This window comes from Orbicella faveolata, unplaced genomic scaffold, assembly GCF_042242905.1.
Source record: "Orbicella faveolata isolate gen_17 unplaced genomic scaffold, um_ofav_v1 contig_48, whole genome shotgun sequence".
NCBI classification, from domain to species: Eukaryota; Metazoa; Cnidaria; class Anthozoa; order Scleractinia; family Merulinidae; genus Orbicella; species Orbicella faveolata.
Window position 1 is genome coordinate 12,257,501 of NW_028301578.1, and position 22,108 is coordinate 12,279,608.

The 22,108-nt window shown below is 38.7% G+C and overlaps 1 protein-coding gene and 1 long non-coding RNA gene across 2 annotated transcripts; both read right to left on the reverse strand.

Annotated features, from left to right (window-relative positions):
* Nucleotides 1-1,021: 1,021 nt before the first annotated feature.
* Nucleotides 1,022-7,436, reverse strand: LOC149096572 (uncharacterized). Its single transcript, XR_016204651.1, has 2 exons — nucleotides 5,587-7,436; nucleotides 1,022-1,443 (listed from the first exon to the last, which is right to left on the reverse strand). It is a non-coding gene; the product is annotated as an uncharacterized LOC149096572 (long non-coding RNA).
* Nucleotides 7,437-11,151: 3,715 nt separating this feature from the next.
* On the reverse strand, nucleotides 11,152-18,778 carry LOC149096573 (uncharacterized). Its single transcript, XM_089280918.1, has 8 exons — nucleotides 18,701-18,778; nucleotides 17,972-18,361; nucleotides 17,107-17,298; nucleotides 16,636-16,779; nucleotides 15,624-15,929; nucleotides 14,560-14,718; nucleotides 14,295-14,425; nucleotides 11,152-13,370 (listed from the first exon to the last, which is right to left on the reverse strand). Exons 1-8 carry the CDS (start codon nucleotides 18,776-18,778, stop codon nucleotides 13,340-13,342), a joined length of 1,431 nt encoding a protein of 476 aa, XP_089137044.1. The 3' UTR covers nucleotides 11,152-13,339.
* Between the last annotated feature and the right edge of the window lie 3,330 nt (nucleotides 18,779-22,108).

Genomic DNA, 22,108 nt, shown 5'->3' on the forward strand with positions numbered 1-22,108 from the left:
GGTTCATAAAATAAATAAATTAAACAAATCAAAAACGGATAAGAAAATTATCATCATGATGTTGCGGATCATAGCAGAAGTAGCCTTGGACAAGCTTAGTCCCACTTTCAGTAAGAGAATAAGGTAAACTTCAGCTGTTCTTTTTCTACTTTTCCCAGAAACCGAAGTTTCAATCAACCAAAGATCAGGGAAACAATTTTGTTTCTTTACTCAATATATCACAAACGGTTTGTTCGTAAGTGTTTGTACCAATAGGGACGTTTTAATGTAAACTACTTTAAAGTTTATCTGTCAAAAAGACGGGCTTTGGCTACCTTAAACAAAGGACTAGGAATTTACCTTAAGTAATGTCTTGTTTGATGTTACCAGTTGCATTTTTTTGTTGCTGCACTTGGCTTGCAACTTAGGTCCCGTCCACATGACGCCGGAGAAATTTGAAAACGAAAGTTTCACTCTGAAAACGCATCAAATGTTTTCCAGCCATACTAAGCCGGAGGATTTTTACTGAAGACGGAAGTTTCACTCTGAAAACGCATCAAATGTTTTCCGTCCACACTACGTCGGAGAAATTTGAAAACGCAACAATCACCGGTCATTTTGTGTTTGTGTTTGAGGAAACCTCGGTCAGGGAAATCATATGATTATCGTGATGTTTTCGTTTTCAAAAAGCTTTGTTTTCAAAATGTTTTTCGTCCACACCAAATCTCAAGGCCGGCGTTTCCAAATTCTTCTGGATTGAAGAGCGTTTTCGAAAAGCTCCATTTTCGTGACGGACTAGTGTGGACGGTTGGCCTAACCGTCTTTTCAACTTCCTTAAGCGTAGTTTACACGGGGCCTTATGGAACGATTCTATGGGAAGTGCACATCATATATATATATATATATATATATATATATATATATATATATATATATATATATATATATTAGCCTAAATTGCTCTATTTTTTTTGCTACGTTCTAACTATAAGGTTCGATTTATTCCGTTTCGTACGCAAGCTGAGCGCAGTACATCTCATAATACAGGAACTGCTATTGCCTTAAGCTTAGCAGCGTTTTGTAGAACAAACATGTAATAAGTAGTTGTTTGAGTGTATTATAAATATACAGTAAAGTTTTGCAATTGATATTTGTTCCTTCTGTGGTCTTATTCGTAACATTGACTAAAGTAATATCCATCTAAAAATTACTCGCAACCAGGAAAAAAAATATCCATTATCTCCTTGCTCGAAAATTCATTGTCAAACCATAAAAATATTTAGCTCTAACACGAAAATCTACATGCAGCTTCTCTATATTTTAAAAATCTACTAATATCCAATTTTTTGTTACTTCTTTTCTCGGAACATATGAATAGCAACACATTTAAAATTTTACACAACACGCTCGCAGTTAACAAGTTTTTCTTCCTTTCATTCATTTGGGCCAAGGAGAGCCAAGAACCTGAGGAAAGAAAAGGCATTTTTGTGAGAAATGTAATCCTCCGGTATGGAAAAACAAGGGTGCCAAAGAAATTCCATAGGGCAGCCACTGAAGTTAGAGTCGGTTATGAGGTAGGAGGTCTAAATATTAAGTTAAGAATAATTTGCTGCTTTGAACTGTTCTATATATAGCGTTGTGTTCTTGGCATGTAGGGACTCGAAGTCTTACTATTTTCTATGGAATTCTTCCCCTAGCTTTGCACTTACAGAGCAGTTTCAGTTCAATTGGGTATTGTAAAACCAAAACCAAAGTTATCACTCTGGGCAATCGCAAACGGGACGCAGACAATCAAGTGAACCAATCAAAGCTCGAAGTCAATATATTTAACTGACGCCAAGCGCGAGAAAACGTGTGTGAGGGAGTCACGATTGGCTTTGGTTTTACTTCTGATTGGATGAAAAAGTGGTGCCAGTTTTTTTTTTATGGGTAATGATTCTGTTCATCAGTCTTAACCACAAATCTCTGCAAAAGAAGCAATTACCACGGTCTGTATAAAAGCCAAGTGGCCCATCAGGCCGAAGCTTATGCCGGTTTCCGTAGCATGAAGCGACCAGGAATATTTCTACTCCGCCCTGGATGGGATGCTAGTCCATCTTAGGGTTACCCCCAGCATTACGTTCGCCGGTACCTATTTATACACCAGGGCGGAGAGAGGCACTGTGAGAGTAAAGTGTCTTGCCCAAGAACACAACACAATGTCCCCAGCCAGGGCTCGAACCCGGATCGCTCGGCCTGGAGACGAGCGCACTAACCACGAGGCCACCACGCCTCCCTAGGCCTTCTCTACATTTAATTTACCTCTAGTAACACATAAAAAAAACACTTCGCCGAGGCTCAGTTTTCGAGTGAACTTTCTAAAAGTTCTTAACAGTTGATCAAAAAAAAAAATGAATGATTTCAAGTTATTAGAAATCCATCAACGACTGGACGAAATTGCTGGAGGTTCGCGGACGTAAAAATATTTGCTGGTAGAGACGTTATTGCTGTGGGCGATTTATCTCAGCAAGCTCGGCCTAGCAAGCAAAAACATTTTTTTAATAAGTTCACGATGATAGTAAAGTCTGCATGCGAGCCAAGTGGCCCATCAGGCCGGAGCTTATCCCGGTTTCTGTAGCATGAAGTGACTAAGAGTATTTCTACTCCCCCCTGGATGAGATGCTAGTCCATCGCAGGGTTACCCCCAGCGTTAAATTCGCCGGTACCCATTTATACACCTGGGTGGAGAGAGGCACTGTGAGAGTAAAGTGTCTTGCCCAGGAACACAACACAATGTCCCCGGCCAGGGCTCGAACCCGGACCGCTCGATCCGAAGACGAGCGCACTAACCATGAGGCCACCGCGCCTTCCAAAAAAAGCACTCCAATTTTGATGGTCTAAATTCTGGATTTTAATTGTGTGATGATAGAGATGATAGAGCTGGTTCAAATTTAAAGATGATCAAATAGCTATTTAGCTCTTAAACAGATTGAGGGTTGCACAATACACAGAAGCCGACATGTCCTCTATTTAATCTACAATAGGGCACTAAACTGCTGAAAATTTAACGAGTACTCTCGTTATTTAGTGTGAATATGTAACTTTTCTTGTTCATGTTACTATAATACGTCGGACAAAACTTTTGTGGATCGACGTTTTACAGCAAAAATTTAAGAGAAGCAAAGTGATGCACATAATAAAATTTTGTGATTGTCTTAACCCTCATTAAATTCCACACATGGAAAGTTTATAATTAACACATAGATTCCCTGTTGCGTGCGTCTGTTCAGTAATAGATCACAGATGACGTCAAAATGTGGTAAGAACAAATAAGTGGCACATAAGGCGATAGCCGAGTGTGTCACTGATGTTCTTGCCACATTTTGACGTCTTCTGTGATCTATTACTGAACAGACGCACGGCAATATGGAATCTGTTTGTTTTATATAATAAAGAAACAACAGAAAGAGCTTTTTTATTTTAAAATCTTTCAACATAACTCGAAAGCCAGCCTTTGCCCACTTTGGCGAACAGGAGAAAAAGCCATTTGACGTAATCCATTGTCTATGCAAAATGAGGCAATCTCATTGGTTGCCATGCGTGGCAAAGAATTGTGGTTGGTCCAGGAAAATCACGCCACTGTCAAACTTGAGTCCAAGATTGAAAACTTACAGCGAAAGCAGAATTGAACTGCGAAATCTACAAGTCTTAAAGAAAATGCTGAAATGTCAAGTCACTTTTTGTCATCAGAGCAGCCCTGTGAGCCGAAAAGTTTGGATGTTGTCTAGAATATTGCAGGAGTTGATAAAATGCGATTGGAAAACTTGCGGTTACGGTCAACACTGGAGGCCATTCGATTCGAGTTTTGCATGAAACGAGTGTTAGTGACGGTGGAAATTTATGTCCTCTGTGGTTGTTAATTCTCAAATCAGTTTGATATATTGTCGGAGACACCTTATAGCTGGGATACAGTTGGCTGTGAGCTGTAGTGAGCTCTACTTTTCTCGCCTCTGTGCCCTGGAACGGACTGGAACATTAATTTGCGTCGGAAAACAAGGTTAAACTTAAGCTTATGTGTTTATTTAAACTGATGATGTTTTGATGTTTAATTCCTGCAATCAAACTGTGTCAACAATCATTTTGAGACTAAGAAAAGTTGAATTTTTTAAATAAATTAATGACATAAACATTTTGCTTACCGGTTTTGTTAAATTCGAGACAAAGCAATGGCTTCTTACCTAAACTAATTTCAAGTCCAATTTTGTGTTTGGTTTAGTCTCGCTTGACTACCGACTGTGACTGCTCGAGTATTTTTTCTGAGTCATTTTCTGGAAAACAAACGGCTTTTTCTTTCTTCTTCCAGCCTCTCGCACCTTTTCAATGCCTTGGCAAGACGTTTTTGGACCTTATCTTTCCCAGTCACGTAAAATAGTATCTAAATTTTCAAAATTTTCCGCCATTTTAAATACAGAGGGAAAAGCTTTGAAATGATGACTTCAATCGTGCGTCTGTCCTCTAATAGATCATAGGCGAGAACCAATCAAAATGCGACAATAACTTGGGTTATTATATAATTTCATATAGATCAAGCAAGGAAGAAATAGCACAAAAACTTAACAGATGAGTACCGACCCCTCATTTGCATATCATTCGCATAATCTTCACACCACCAATAACTTGTAACTTGGCCGTGTTAACTTGCTGTCGCAATTCACAAGTTAAAAATGGACTTGACCATCCTAGCATTCTGTGTAAGATTTGTAGAACTAATTTCAAAGCTGAACTCTGCTTTCGCTGTAAGTTTCTATTCCACGACACGCGATGCTCGATTCAAGTTTGACAGTGGGGTGATTTCCCTGAACCAATCACAATTCTTTGCTTCGCATAGCAACCAATGGTATTGCTCCATTTTGTAGGACAATAGATGACCTCAAATTGTTATTTTTGTGTTTTTTCAAAGTGGACAAAGGCCCCCAGACCAAAACATTAACTATGTGGAAATGAAGAAGGCTCACTCCTATTGGGAAAATACAAATTGTCAAATCATTTGCCATTCCAAATTTATGTCTACAGCTTCCCTTATTCACGTTTCTAATGATCTCATATACGTAGCCAACAAAGAATTTTTTAATTTCATTTGGAAAGGAAAGGATAAGATAAAACGGTTTGCTTTGATTCATGACATTGCTGTATGGAGGGTTAAAGATGCTTGACTTAGAATTTGTTATTCTAGCACAAAGAACTATGTGTTTGAAGAAGAACATTGAAGATTATGCTGGTCCTTGGAAAATTTTCTTGAGTTATTATTTGGAAAAAGTAGGAGGAAAGTTAATTTTGCAGTGCCATTTTCAGGATTGTCGAAATTTACCATAGCTATGCCTGGGTTTTATAAATACTGCCTGGATATGTGGTCCACTCTCAAAGGGAAGGAAGTGTGTTCTTATGAAGATATAATGAATCAACTTGTGTGGAATAATAAATACATTCTGAGTGATGGTAAATTGTTATACCATGCCTTCTTTCACAATACGTGCGGGATAAGTAAAGTCAGAGATTTGGTTTCCACAGATAATATATTTCTAGGAAGTGAAAAAATTCCTCAATACAAAACTCCACGTCAATACTTACTTTTAATGAGAGTGGTTAGCGCCATACTGAATGATTGCTGTTCCACCGTCAAGGGAAATGTGTTCACGTTGAATCGCATCTTTTCATTGAAAATTCGTTTCAAGTGCCAATAAGGGGCGAGATGTTTGATCTTTCAAGCATCTCCTCCAAAACACTTTACAGAGAGTTCCGTTCCCGTAAAGAAATTCCTTGGACCGCTCAAGCTAAATTCCATGTAAAAGATATTAGTACCCTAACCTGTCTATCGATTGGTAAAGGGTAAAGTCTGCATACGAGCTAAGAGACTCATCAGGCCGGAGCTTATCCCGGTTTCAGTAGCATGAAGCGACCAGGAGTATTTCTACTTCCCCCTGGATTGGAAAGAAATCGACTCATTAGCCTTCAATGTTACTTTTGACACAAAGTTGAGAGTACTCAATATAAATTGCTTAACCGTATTATTTTTTACAAATACCCCTTTTAAATTCAAGACTGTAGATTCACCATTATGTACCTTTCATCTGTAAAATTAAAGAAGAGTCCCTCGAGCATTTATTGTTTTTCTGTAAGACCACTGAGGTCTTTTGGAAAGAGGTGTTATCATGGCTGGCCATCCATAAAAGCGAATTAGTAGATTTTTCACTCAAAGACGTTTTGTTTGGTAAATTTGATATTGATAAAGACTTTATAGTAATTAACCACATTCTTTTACGTGCAAAGTTTTATATCTATAGGTGTAAGCTCTATACTGCAAAAATATTTCGAAGTTTTTAGGGCTAAATTAAAAGCCACTCTTAACATAGAATTGTTGATTGCCAAACGAAATGGTAAACTTGTACAACATAACAAAAAGTGGGATTCCTTTATTTCCGTAGTAGTATAAGCATCTCCCCTTTCTATTAAGTTCACTGGCACCAATTTATACACCTGGGTGGAAGGAGGCACTGCGAGAGTAACGTGCCTTGCCCAAAAAGTCCCCGGCCAGGACTCGAACCCTGACCGCTCGATCCAGAGACGAGTACACTAACCGTACCGTGAGGCCACTGCGCCTCCCACCATCCCAGTAATGCTAGTGACAAAAGCTCAGCGGCACTGAGAGACAGTCTCCTCCAAGTTTCTGTCCAGAGCAATAGGTTGTCTTCGACAGAATAAGTGTAATAGCTGTATTTTGGACAAGCTGTAGCTTAGACATTTGCACATTGGAAAGTCCATAGCTGAGTCAAGAGGTAATAAAGGCATGGACAATTGTACACAGACTATCCTCAGATAGTTATTTCGCAATTTTTCGAATATTTTGTAAATTAAAGAATGTACTCCTGCACACCTTGCTGATATGTCTGGACATTTTTTCATCAAACTAGACTCCTAATTTTCAAGCACAGCAGTGACAGAGTAATTTCACTATCACCAATGCGTAAACAAATGTTGCAATCTAACTTATTTAGCTGATACCGTGTTCCTATTAATAACACCTTGGTTTTGTCATCATTAAGTAGGAGTCTATGATTAATCATCCACCTTCGAATATGTGCAATACACCTTTCCATTTTACTCACTCCGACATCTTGACGTGGCTCAGAAGCTTAAATAAAGCTGAGTTCCGTCAGTAAAGCAATGTACATGTGGTAGGTGTTTTTCTATAACATCGAACAACTGAAATAATAAGTAGTATTGGTCCGAAACAAGAGCCTTGAGGTGCCCGGTAATCCAGGTTGAAGCATCTAGAGAGTGTTCCACTGATGGATATCTGCTGACCTCTATTAGACAAATACATTTTGAACCAGTTCAGGACTGTCCCCAGTAAACCGACATTGTTTTGCAGTGTAGCATTTATTGTTAAGGTAGAAAACTGAATTTGATACATCCTTAAAGTGTTAAAAAGCCATTATATTACCACATTTCAGAACCACTTTTCAATTCCCTAGAATTTCTAGTCCGGTACTAGTAATATCCTTGTTTCAGAGTAACTATGAGGTTTGGCTTTTATTAATGGGGTGTTAACCTTACCATAGTTTTTTTTGTTAAAGAAACAAAAATAGTTTTTTAAATAGAACGTCTTTAACAAAAGCAACGTCACAAATGTTTAACTATCAGATCACAACTTGTCAGGGCTAATGAAGTCTCATACGTATATTCCGTTAAATATTTGTTTACAAGCAAGTTTTCTGCAAAGGGACAACGTTAACCATCATTTTTCAATTACAGTTGTATTGTCAACTCACGGTTTATAAATATATGCAGATTATAATTTTAAACTTACAATAGAAACTTCAAAAAAAGAAAAAAACGAGGTATATTTGGTCTTTCTTGGAGCATATTTTACCCTCAGTGTAATTTAAACTTCCCAACCAGCTTCGTGGTTATAAGCCTGGTAACACTGCCTGCTGGTGATCTAATGTGACTGGTTGCCACGTCAAGCAACTTTTAATAAGGGATTAGTGATACGTATTGGTGATTTTCGGCAAATCATATCATGTCATATGGCAAAATGTTTTTGTTCGAGCAAGCCTCGAAAGTCTCGAAATTGGAGCTCGAATAAATGCTTTGTGAGAGGAAAGTTTCTTGGCCACTATGACTGATGTGTGATTTTGTGTTAAAGAGTTCCAAAGGCAAAGCATAGCAACAGGGAAAGCAAGTACAGTAAAAACCAGCATCAGATAAGAACCTAGTGATTTAAGAACCTACAGGCTGAAATTTTGCTTTCAAATACCGAAAAATATAAGAACCTGTTCAGCCTGACAAAGAAAAATAGGTTTTTATTCAAAAAAATTCACTCCAATTTTGATGGTCTAAATTCTGGAATTAATTGTGTGACAAACGTCTGACAAAAAGTTATAACGTATTGGTTTCCTTTGATTTCTTTTTTTTTTTTGGATTTTCACTAGAAATATGTTTTCCATAAGGCTGTAGTGCAATACAAACAATTCAAAATTTAAATATCTTATGAAATGAAATATAGAAATGTATTGGTGTTCCTCTGAGAAATTGGAACCTATTAAGAACCTAATCAGCCTGAATTGTGAAAAACTACCCTAAAATATAAGAACCTGGTCTGCATGCCTGATCTGGAAAATTCTAGGTTCTTATACGCGGTTTTTACTGTAAGTGTTTAACCAATATTGGCTGCCATGGCTGCTTCGTTGATTTCCTTATGGTAGCGTGTGCTAAAATGACCGATTTAGGGTCCCCTGGGTGTGAATATTTCAGCATGAGGAAAGTGCAATATAATCCATCTGAACAGCACTACATAAGCGGTTTAGAGAATCAAAGATTTAAATTGTGATTTTTACCACCGAAGGGCCGCAAGGCAAACCAAACAAAGTTATTTCAAGCTGTTGAAAATGTGAGAAAATAGCAACCTCCTGGTAGAAGAGCCCAGAAACAGGTTCGGTAACTTTCTGAGAAGCACAAATAGCAGCGTAACACAGTAGCATTTTGTGCAATTGCGGGATGTACGAAGTGCGAGCTACAGACTGCCATTTTCAAAACAGATGGAAGTCCGATGGTAGCGGCAAGAACAGTTTTTAAAAATACTTCAAAGAAGATCAATGTCTGACGGCAGAATCGTATTTCAGTGGCCAAATAATTTGCAATAATTACACAAACACGTAACGATGTTCTTCGCAGAACAACACTTCAAATGTGACTCTTTTTCTCAGAAATCACGTGATTTTGCATCTTGGATACGCTCATGATGACGGAAGTCTTCCTTGAGAGATCTAAACAAAAGTAACTTTCCATGTGAGCTGAATATAAAATTAAATAAAGTTGACGACGATCACAAAATTATTAGCGTTGCTTTGCTTGTTTTAACTTTTTGTGGAAAGACTTCGATCCAGAACAGCTTTTTCACCGTATTAGTGTTTGACTCGATCGAAGCGAGCACTGAATATTCAAGTGCAAGGGAAACGGCGAAATCGTGCTTGGTGGGTTGCCTTGCAGGTGTGGAGCAGCCAGTAGGTTTCGAATTTGAAAGTGATAACGAGACATTCCAAATGGGTATACTGCTCGAGCTCACCTCATCATAAAATGGAGTCGTTTATGATACAATTTGCAGTTAGTTTCACAGTAAATTCGCAGTAAAAGTTTGTTTCTATAGCTGAACTGATCTGAACAGAAACGATTTAAGACATAAAAGACATAAAAGAGAAAACTCTCTGTTGCTATATAGTTGAAACAACAGAACTAAGATAAGCCTCAATGTTGTCCTGGATCCAGACGTTTTCTTCTTTCCTTCATTGTGAATTGACATTGAAATGAGCGAGACAATTTTTTTGTCGCTCTTCTCGCGGCTTCTTTTCATCGCTTCCTACTTACTTTTCTACCTCTTCCTGTTTCTGCTCGAGGACAGCAAGAGGAAACGGAATATTATGGTTATATAGCAGGCCAGCTCTACTTACGTTTCCAAATCAATCCCCTCGTTCGGAAATACACGAACAGCAAAATGTCTGAAATACGCCACTTTCGATATATCAAAATTCAGCTTGATAGTGACGCCTAGAGGACACAAACAAAAGAAATGAATAAACATGGTCATTCAATTTCCTTTGTTTGTGTCCTCTAAGCTTCACTGCCAAGCTGAATTTTAATATATCAAAAACGGTCGCGCTCCTTTTGGTCAGCACCAAGAATGATTGGACCCGATTTTCTGAGCACGCGCAGAGAATTCGTTTCGTTTTGTTAGCTAATTCGATTTGTTAGACTTGACTCTGAGTATGCGCAGAGTGACAGGAAGTCCGTAAATCGGGGACCTCCGAGACCAGGATGCTTGGTGCTGACCAAAAGGAGCGCGGCCTCTGGGTACGATCGAGAATGTTATTGTTATGGTAAGAAAAACCGGAACATCTTCCAGGACGTTTATTGTCGTACGCAGTCCCTTGTATTTATCGGCTGCAAACCGGAAATGAAAACACGAATGAAAACACACCGGAAATGAAAACACGATTGGTCGAGTCGCTAGGACTAGAGCATGTGATGACTCCTTGAAGAGGTTAGTGGAGAGAAAGCTGTCCCTTGCAGTGTCTGTCTACATGAGAGGACTTACTGCTCAGGGAAATAGCAAAATCTGTTTGGTTTTCGTTTAGTCGCAGGGACTTGTCCCACGAACAGTTCATGCAGAGAGTGGAAATTATAATTTGGAGGGAAAACTCCCAGGGACTAGCCCTTTCAATTATTTAAACCAGTGTAATTCTGCTGCGACTAGACGATGTCACTGATAATGATACTCAGAGGTAATTAAAGCACGAGTATTTGCATATTTAATGGTATTTAGGTCAATTTATAGCACGCTGGACAAAACTGATCTGGATCGACTCGACATTTTACGACAAAAAATTAAAACAAGCAAAGCGATGAAAGTAATTTTGTGATTGTCTTAAACTTTTTATTAAATTCCACACATGGGAACTTATTTTCATATAGCTGATCACGCAAGGATGACTTGCGTTACAGCGTATCTAAATTTGCAGACTGAATCACAAAAGTACGGAAAATTGATTTCTAAGAAAAACGTTGTCATGGTTTGCATCGACATCGTAGTGTTAGACCAGTGTTGTTGTGCGAAAAACATCGTTGGGTGGTTGTGGATTTTTTTTTTTTTTTTTTTTTTTTTTTATTGAATTACGCACGAAAATCAATCTAAGCAGCATTATAATCCTGTGATACATCAGCGGTTTAGAGAATCAAAGATTCAAGTTTTGATGCTACCACTGAAATCAAACTTAGTTATTTCAAGCTGTTAAGCAAGAAAATGCGAGAAATAGCAAGCTCCTGGAGGATGAGCTAAGAAACAGGCCCAGAAACGTTTATAAAAGCACAGATAGCAGTGTGTAAGGTTCTTGGCCGACTACGCTTTAACACAGGAGTATCCTCTGCAATTGTGGCTTGTACGAAGCGCGAGTTGAAGGCAGCCATCATGAAAACAGACGGAAGACCAATCTAGTGGCAAGAACAGTTTAAAGACTTCAAAGAAGATCAGTTTCTGAAGACAGTATCGTATTTTATTGGCCTAATAAGTCGTAAGTCTTTCTCGTGCTTTCTTGTCAAAATCTTGACAAATACATCCACCAGACCTGAAGAGTTTCCTCGCAAAACAACAATCCAAATGCGAGTCTTTTTTTCTCAGAAATCACACACTTTTGTGAATTTTGTGAAATTGCATACTTTTGTGACTCAGTTACCAAATTTGGATAACGTGTAACGCAAACGTTTCTTGCGTGATCCATGTAAAAATAGGTTTCCATGTGCGGAATCAGAAGGTTCTGGTGGAATTTATAGAATAATTAAGTTTAAGACAATCACAAAATTATTTGTGTAGTTATTTGTGTAGTAATCCTCATCTAATTTCCTGTCACTTTGTCATGATAAAACCAAGGAAACAGGTTGATAAAATAAATAAATTTAAAAAAAAAAAATAAGAACAGATAAGAAAATTATTATCGTGATGTCGCGTATCATGGTAGAAATTGCCTTGGACAAGCTTAGTCCCACTTTCAGTAAGAGAATAAGGTAAACTTCAGCTGGTCTTTTACTACTTTTCCCAGAAACCGAAGTTTCAATCAACCAAAGATCAGAGAAACAATTTTGTTTCTTTACTCAATATATCACAAACGGTTTGTTTGTAACTGTTTGTACCAATAGGGACGCTCCCATCCAGGGTAAGTAGTTTTAATGTAAACTACCTTAAAGTTTATCTGTCAAAAAGACGGGCTTTGGCTACCTTAAACAAAGGACTAGGAATTTACCTTAAGTAATGTCTTGTTTGATGTTAACAGTTATATTTTTTGTTGCACTTGGGTTGCAACTTAGGTCCCGCCCACATTACGCCGGAGAAATTTGAAAACGAAAGTTTCAATCTGAAAACGCATCAAATGTTTTCCAGCCATACTACGCCGGAGAATGTTTACTGAAGACGGAGGTTTCACTCTGAAAACGCATCAAATGTTTTCCGTCCACACTACGCCGGAAAAATTTATAAACGCAACAATCACTGGTCATTTTGGATTTGTGTTTGAGGAAAACTCGGTCAGGAAAATCACATGATCATCGTGACGTCATCGTTTTTGAAAAGCTTCGTTTTCAAAATGTTTTCCGTCCGCAACAAATCGCAAGGCCGGCGTTTCCAAATTCCTCTGGTTTGAAGAGCGTTTTCGAAAAGTTCTTTTTTCGTGACGGATCAGTGTGGACGGTTGGCCTAACCGTATTTTCAACTTCCTTAAACGTAGTTTACACGGGGCTTTATGGAACGATTCTATGGGAAGTGTCCATCATATCTTTATATATATTAGCCTAAATTGCTCTCTTTTTTCTTGCTACGTTCTAACTATATGGTTTGATTTATTCCATCTCGTACGCAAGCTGAGCGCAGTACATCTCATAATACAGGAACTGCCTTTGCCTTAAGGTTAGCAGCGTTTTGTAGAACAAACATTCAATAAGTAGTTGTTTGAGTGTATTATAAATATACAGTAAAGTTTTGCAATTGATATTTGTTCCTTCTGTGGTCTTATTCGTAACACTGACTAAAGTAATATCCATCTAAAAATTATTCGCAACCAGGAAAAAAAATATCCATTATCTCCTTGCTCGAAAGTTCATCGTCAAAACATAAAAATTATTCACCTCTAACACGAAAATCTACCTGCAGCTTCTCTATATTTTAAAAATCTACTAATATCCAATTTTTTTTTACTTCTTTTCTTGGAATATGTGCCTGAACAGCAATACATCAAAAATTTTACACAACACGCTCCCAGTTAATACGTTTTTCTTCCTTTCATTCATTTAGGCCAAGGAGAGCCAAAAACCTGAGGAAAGAAAAGGCACTTTAATGAGAAATGCAATCCTCAGGTATGGAAAAACAAGGGTGACAAAGAAATTCCATAGGGCAGCCACTGAAGTTAGAGTCGTTTATTAAGTAGGAGGTTTTGAAGGTGGACTAAAAATGAAATATTAAGTTGCGAATAATTTGCTGCTTTGAACTGTTCTGCATCTAGTGTTGTGTTCTTGGCACGTGGGGACTCGAAGTCTTTATACTTTCTATGGAATTCTTTCCCTGGCTTTGCACTTACAGAGCAGTTTCAGTTCAATTGGGTGTTGTAAAACTAAAACCAAAGTTATCACTCTGGCCAATCACAAAAGCCACAGACAATCAAGTGGACCAGTCAAAACTAGAAGTAAATACATGTATGTGTAGCTGACGCCAAGCGCGGGAAAACGTGTTTGAGGGAGACACGATTGGCTTTGGTTTTACTTATGATTGGATGAAAAAGTGGCGCCATTTTTTTTTTCATGGGTAATGATTGTGCTCATTAGTCTTAACCACAAATCTCTGCAAAAGAAGCAATTACCACGGACTATATTTTCGTTTTTACTTTGAGAACGGGCAAAGTCTGTATAAGAGCCAAGAGACTCATCAGGCCGGAGCTTATGCCGGTTTCCGTAACATGAAGTAACTAGGAGTATTTCTACTCCGCCCTGGATTCGATACCAGTTTATTGCAGGGTTACCCCCAGCATTAAATTAGCCGGTACTCATTTATACACCTGGGTGGAGAGGTACTGTGAGAGTAAAGTGTCTTGCCCAAGAACACAACACAATGTCTCCGGCCAGGGCTCGAACCCAGACCACTCGATGGAGCGCACTAATCATGAGACCACTGCTCCTCCACTCTTTGAAAACAAGGTCGTTGATATTTCGTATTGGTTGAATAATTAGGTCAGGCAGCTTACTTGTAAATATGTCCATCTAACCAGTCTTTATGCTTTAGTCCATTGAGCCAAGAGTCAGGTAATTTACTGGCACCCAGTTTACAGCCCAGCAAAGCTCCAGCCACAGCGCCATTAGTATCAGCGTCCCCGGCCTACAAAAGAAATAGGTCCGCACGGCGTACAAATGTTACGATTAAGTAAAACGGAGACATTCCCTTAGCCAGTACAACATGAGCTAGCTCTTGCAGTGACGTTTAAGCTATTTTAGCCTTTGACATGTACTCACCTCAAATGCGACGGCCTCTATGGCCGCTCGGAAGTCATTTTGCCTCAGGGACCAGAATCCTGCACCTAAACATTTATATGTGTAACCTATTTTCCCAGCTTCATCCAGATCAAGATCATCTAATGACTTGGCAAACATGTGTTGTTTTAATTCCTCTTGCAAGAGAGAGAGAGAGAAACAAATAATGAGGACTGCTAATTTAAATTACAGAAACTATCCTGCGAACAGGCTCCCGGCGAGTGCGAAAAAAAGTTTCGCACTCGTCTGCACGTTTTGCTCGCCAAATATTTTTTTCCGTCCTCGCCGGGAACCTGTTCACAGGTTATACAGAGACCAGAAAATTTACAACTGCAAGATGTCTATATGATAGTACAGTGTAGTTAACTGACAAAATGTCCACAAATGACCAGCGTGCCTATGTAATGTGACCGTCGACATGAATGGTGACAAACGAAACCACGCACTCAATGTGCTAAATTACTTACAGTATTGTTGGGCACATAAATGTTTCGTTCAAATTGTCTACCTTATGATCTTATCGACCATTCAATCTTTTCTCCATTCTCGTGCTACATGTAGTCTAGACAACATATTTTTCCCACATGATGCCCTCCTAATCAGTTAATGAGTAAGGTAAAGGTAAACTTTATTTAGCCAGGGTGGCCCATTCAGCGACGAGGCTGATATCCAAAGGGGCCCTGGACTAAAAATATACAGCTGAAGTACAGTTGAATCCCGTTATTTCAAACACTCAGGGGAAACAAAAAACAGTTTGAAATAACAGGAGTTTTAAGCAACCGATAGTAAATGACTGAAGGACAAGTCCAAGGAAAATTGTTTTGAGTTTGAAATAATGGGGAATTTGAAATAGCCCAGTTCGAATTAGCTGGGTCCAACTGTACTTGTAATAATTTGCATACATGTACATGTAACAACACCTGTTTAACAGCTTCAAGTATGACAGTGGCATGACTATATATGTAACTATGCATCCATATTTTGCCGCATGATGTCCTCCTACTAAGTTAATAAGCACAATATTTTGCATTGCCATGTGACATCACCTGTTCAACAGTTTCAAGTGTGGCACAGGCATAATCATATGCCTCCTGTATGATTGCCTCAACATCAAAACAGTTTGATTCCTTCTCGAAATATTTTCCCTGTAACATCATTGCAACTGCTGTTGTCGTGGCAACACACGATGCTATGCATCTTGGGTCAGCATGTGTGACCTTGCATGCTGCTTTGGTGTTTTTTATTACTTCCTCGATGTTGCCAAAGTCATGAATTCCAAGAATAGAAGTTCGCATTACACCTCCGTTTGGAGCAACAAAGCGACCAGATTCTTCCCACACATACTCTGCTGCCTGGATTTAATAAATCGCACCCATTAATTACTAGTAAATTCATTTTCAATCAAAGAGTTTGCTTATAAGAGGTTATGTAATGCATAAACAATTATAATAAATTAATAGTCTTTTCTAATCTGCGGTATGTTTCTCTCAGCACTCTTTGAACTTGCTGTAACCTTTAACTTACATAATAAGCAGTTCAAGAAAATATCCATACCCACCCCAAAGAGGGATATTGGAAATTCAAAGTGGGAGGGGGTTCTCAAAAGCCCAATTTTTTAAGGAAAGTAAGGACCAAATATAAACTTTCCACAGGGATTGGTGGGAAAGTGGGGGGGAGAGATTCAAAGCAAAAAGCCATACATGGGAGGGATATGGATATTTCCTGGAACAGAGCAAGAAATTAAGAATCCACATACTCCACAGGGATGTGCTCTAGAAGGGCCCGGGTGCCACAGGCGACTAACTTTTGTCTTCGGGCGACCGAAAACTCACTTTTTTCATTAAGCGTACAAGTCTGGGGACCCAGGATTTCATGGACAGGAACATTTGGGCTTCCCGTAATTTTTCTTAGATCAGAGCCTTGCTCCACAGGCTCCCTTTCAAAGGCAAGAAAGCACCCATTTTCACTCTCTACAGCCCCTTTGCAACTGAGAGAGTTGTCAATCTGTAGTATCTGCACAGGGACCCTGCTTTCTAGGGTTAGTCACTGATTCTATACCTGATGTGGATTAGTAAGGAAGTTAGGATGGTGCAGAACTTTGTATGTGGTGCGGCCAATACCCATTCCACCCATGTCCCCAAGTTCCGCAAAACCTTTCCTGCTCCAGTTCCTCATCTTTTTGGCAAAATCCACAGGCTCCACCTGCAAGTCAAGGGAAAAACTCAGTGTCAGAAGTAACAAGATTCTAATTAAGGAGATTTGTAACTTCTACTGAAAATGCAGTCACTAAAAGTAGTTTTTGCTGGAAGTTGCATGTTTAATGTTTAAATGCATGGTGACCAATACCATTGACCTGGTCTTTCCAGCTCTTTTTATTAAAGTTAGTTCATATCTTCCCTTGTGCGTCCCAAAAAAGGGGGGTATAGTCTCTACAATAATCATGCACCCCCATCTACAGGTACTATTTCTGATCCGCCTTCTACTTAAACTCTCAATGTCAGCCCTGCTGGTGAATACATGCAGACTAACCTTGCCATCGTTGTCTAACAGCGAAAGTAAGATCAAAATCATCTGATCAGAATCATCAGTCCAGTCTCCAGTCTCCCATCTGCTTCGATGAAAGTCATAATTTTTCATGCCATATTCTAAATGTGGCTCTTTCTTTTCTCTTTTCACAAAGTCCATCAATTTCTCTTTTACACCATCTGATTTACCATAAATCTAAAACAAATGATTCAGAAATTTGTTACCACCTGCCTGCCTGGCCCAGGATCCAAATTGTTCCCTGCATAATTTTAATGCCAAGGTACATGTATACTGTGCTCTGACTATGTCTTACAATATAGAAATTGGTGGTTTCAGATTTCACATTTTCATCCTTTCCTATCAGGTTGTTCTTGTTTCCAGCTGTCGCATTGACACTGTATCAGCCAACGAATTGGTAGTGTGTCTGCTGATGTATTGGTTAAGGGTCAGTTATTGCATTCATTAGGTAGTGTGTTGGTGATGTGTAAGTATTGTGTGACTAACTCACAGGCCGACACGTTGGCTGACGCAGTGGCAGGATGGGATTCTCTACCTTTACTTAAGACTCTTACTTTCTCCACAGTATTTCCCAGTTATATTTGGAAAGTTCTCAGTTTAGAGAATTTTCAAATATCATGAGTGGTACAAATCTTTATTTACCGGTACTTCAGATTCCATGTGATTACTCATTTATCATATAGTTAATATTATGCCAGATGCACATTAAATTGCACTGTAGTGCAAATTAAATTAAAATATTAATGATAAATTGGCCTTATCTCAGCCAATCACAATGTTTATAATAAATTTTCTGTCATTTAATAATATATCACAAATGAGCCTATAAGTAATAATTACATCAACTCACATGGGCAGCTTCTGATTTACTCATAAACTCGGTCAACAGTCCTATGGCATCTCCAATGCAGTTTCCATAAATAACTCCTTTTACGTGATCCACCAAGTCCTTCTTTTCAAAGTTAGATTCGATGTTAAAAGGATGAGGTGCTCCTGTTTTGTCTTCCTGCAGTCCAGATGGGGAATGAGATTCTTCTGAACTTGTTACATTTGAAGCTTGTTCTTCATTCTTGGTGTTTCCTTCCATACAAGTAGTTTGGCTGGCTGCAGATTCTGTACCATGACCTCTTTTGTGGCTTGTTGAAATAGGGTGTCCTTCATCTTTGGTGTTTTGTTGACTGATGTTGGTGACAGAAGATTCTGTTTTACCTACGAAGCTTGCCTGGTCATCGGAAGGACACTGTTACAGAGAATGAAATAATGACAAAAGTTATTGGTCATAATCTATGTTTACAAAGTAACATGATTCCAATGGCTGGATCATGTTTGCAACTAGAATGGATCAGGTTCATATTGCCAAGGTTGCCTTGTAGTGGACAACACCTGGCAAAGAAAACACCACCTGACACAAAACTGTCATGGCTGAGCTCAGTGAGGTAAAAGTAACTCGGGGTGAGGCACAACACATCATACAAAATAGGGATAAATGGAGAGGAATTGTTGTTGCCTTATGTCCCACAGGGAACAGAGAGGATTAAGTAAAGTAAAGTAACTATGTTCTTCCATTGGGTGTTTTAACATCATCATTGTCGTCGTAATCGCTATCATCATCATCATCATCGTTATCACCATGCATGCCAAAGTCCATCTCCACCATTGCTGATTATTCATGATTACTCACCACACCAGAGGGTGGGCATTTCTAAAAGATTCTATTCTCCAGTGCATTCATTGTCACTGGGTACTGATTTTGCAGTGCCAAAGCCAGGCTCCCTTCTTGTCATAAAGACTGCTGGTCTTTTATGTCCCAATTCTTGTAGTACAGTGTATGGAGTAACTAAGACTACGTACACTTTACTAATCCCCCCAGAATTGGGAAACAGCTTACTCCAGCATACTGGAATCATGATGTGACACGGGAAGATTGGGAACTGAAACACCTGTTGTAAACACAAAATGGCCGTGGCATTTATCAATCCTTCCTTGGATCCCCAGATCACCGTTTACTGTTCATACATGTATTTGTGCCGAGAGTTGTCCGAAAGAGTGCTCCCACAAACCTTTCAAGAGGACTCTACATGATTAAACCGGCTTCGAGGAAAACAATGGTCAGTAATACAAAGAACATCGAAGTATGTGACCGTCACGCTCCACACAGATGAGAAACGTATAAATGTACCCTGTATACAAACCTACCGCTGGAAGGTAAAGCTGGCAGTTTTAATGCTACCTAGGTTTCAAGGATCGCTACAAAGGACCAAAACTTTCATCTTGAAGCCAGGTAAGAGATCGACGTGAATTTATCGGAGCACTTTACGAAGGCGAGTATGTTAGTTACTCACTGGAATATTTTCAAAATTTCCGGAACTTTAAGCGGTCCTTAGCTTTGAAAACCTAGTGGGCAGACAAATTTTAATATTGTTTTAAATTAAGGCCGGCCATTTATACTTTATTCATGTAGTTCAGCAGTTTCAAACAGGTGCCATATTTTTAAAACGTGCCTTCAAAGTAGAGCTATTTTCGTGTTTGGCTCAAAACTCGATTTAATGGGTAGGAAATCTTCTTTTAACCGTTAAAGGAACAACATTGAATTGTAATTACAACGCGGCTAAACAAACAGCTATGATATATCTATAATTGAAAAAAAGAATTGAGACTTTTGAGCGAATATTAAGTTTTTGAGAGCGCCGGCAATATGTGCTATTTTTCCAGTTTCGGCAGGCATTCAACTTGTGTCGAGCGGACCGAACTTCAATTAATCCTAGAAAAGTTCAATTAGAATTTTTAATCAGATAAAACTCATTTTAGTGATTGACTAGGTGAGGGCTTCGAAATCCCAGCTTATGAGAAAAATCGAATTTTCGAAGTAAAATCAGTGGTTGGTTTTTACAGAGACGTCTCTTAAAACTTTTACACCTTTGGCATTACGCATATTTGCATTATTACATTACCTGTACTAAACATGGAATTAAGTAATGTATTGGTGTGAGTGACTTAGTTGCTTTGGCGGAGCTTTCAGTTTCCTGGGCAAGAGAAAATTAACATTTCCATTGACAATTTTTTGGCCACAAGTGCTGTAGTTTATTTTTAATTTGTAACAATGTAAGCTAAGCGTAAGTTGGCAAAACATGCAAAGTATTATTCCTTACATAAATGCACTGAATAACATCAAAAAGAACAGGGAAATGAATTGATAAATGCAGAGTATAGTTCATTTCCTATTTAGGTCTAAAAATGTTAAAAAGCAGTGCGAGACAATACTACTGTCAATTGTCTGATTTCTTTCCCTTGAACGAAGAAAAAGCTAGAAAATTAAAATATTACGTGCATTCAGCTTCGTTCTGACTGTCGAAGGTAAAGTTGCTTAGCACATTGCAAAAACGTAACTAGCAAATAATTTTTTAACTTAATATAAGTGTTAAGAACGCTCAACCCTTTCAATGTGTGCCAGCTAAACTGTAAGTCTATATTTTTGCTTGCGACCTCAGTCTCGTTTCGAAAACTCGACGCTATTCCTTTGATCAGCACCTGACCAGACCTGATATAAAGTCTCTTCCGATACTATGTGTACGTTCTAAAAGTAATCAGACTTGAGAAATTATGGCAGGCTCACGATAATATTGACAACAAGAAAGCGTACTTTAGGGACAAGACTGTTGTGACCCTGTAAATGCCCTAGTCAGCCACACTGAAATCGCTGTGAAACTACTTAAGATAATTAAACACACTTTCAGGAACACAACTTACAGTAAAGCAACAAGATTTTGCCTCACCATGCAACACCAATAATTTCGACGGCATCGAAAATTACGGAGGCTGATTAGGGTTTTAAGGCAGCCAAATGCATCAGGCGCGCGCAATTTATACCGTTGTTCCCACCAAAATTGCCACGTAATTTCCCATCTCCTGGAGATTTTAGCCAAATTTAATCATAATTAAGACAGCCACTAAAAAGTTAAGCTTTGTAAACCGCATATACATAGAGAAATTAAGATTGTTGTTCACCTGCTTTACCGGCTTGTAATTTGCATATTTTCGCTTCCAACCCTTACAAACCTCGAGGCCAGGAAAACCAGGAGTGGCATTGAATTTTTGCGTTCGACCGTGGTTAGGTTGTGACCCGAGTTGACCTACGATATGCCTAGTGAAAAAGCAAAAATGTCCATGTAATTGTTGGTAGTTTTAGGCCAGTAGTCCTTTGAAATCAGTTATATACAGTTGAACCCCACAATTTCGAACTCTCAGAGGAAGCGAAAATTAGGTCGAAATAGCCGATAGTAAATGAATGAAGGGCCAAGGGAAAACGTTTGGAGTTCGAATTAGAGGGGTCCAATTGTATATCATTCCACATTACACAATAGCCTACTGCATACTAAGCACTAAAAGCAGAATGCACTAAAATTCAATTCAAAAGTGGAAATCCCGGGGGAAGGAGGAATTCTCTACGGGGAGACCCACTCCGAGGTTCAACCTTTTATCCTTTTGTACAATATTTTGCCAGAAAAGGTACCCCTTTCGTATACGATTTATTGAAAAACGGTTCTCCTTTCATACACTTTCATAGCTGGCCCTTATTATAAATAAATCGCCAAAAGAAGTGTTCTTCTTAATTGTTATTTTCATGTAGAGCCTAAAAAATGAAATGATACAGCCATAAGGTGCTTGTCTTCGAAATAATTATTTTAATTAAAGGTCTTTTAAAATAACTAAATGACAGATTTTCCTAACTTTTCATATACCTTAACTCAATCACTAAACTTTTATTTGCCTAGAGCCCGAAAAATTACCCCTTTTGGGCGGAGTCTCCCCGTATAGACCATTATAGGGTATAATAGCCCCCAAGAAGGGGGGTAGGGGGGGGGGTTAAAATACCGAAGGAATAAGTTATTTATGTGTAGGGTTCTATTTTCTACTTCGTTTCCAGTGTACACCAACGATGCAATTATAAGAATCGAAAGAAAACATTTTACAATCGTTTCGTACTCGG

What these genes read in the sequence shown, in the direction of transcription:
- LOC149096573 (XM_089280918.1), bottom strand. Translation starts at nt 18,778, where the DNA reads ATGGTGGAGATGGACTTTGGCATGCATGGTGATAACGATGATGATGAT. An exon ending in ATTACGACGACAATGATGAT is followed by an intron (nt 18,362 to 18,700) that starts GTTAAAACACCC and finishes TCTCTGTAACAG; the next exon opens with TGTCCTTCCGATGACCAGGC. An exon ending in TAGAGGCCGTCGCATTTGAG is followed by an intron (nt 14,426 to 14,559) that starts GTGAGTACATGT and finishes TTTCTTTTGTAG; the next exon opens with GCCGGGGACGCTGATACTAA.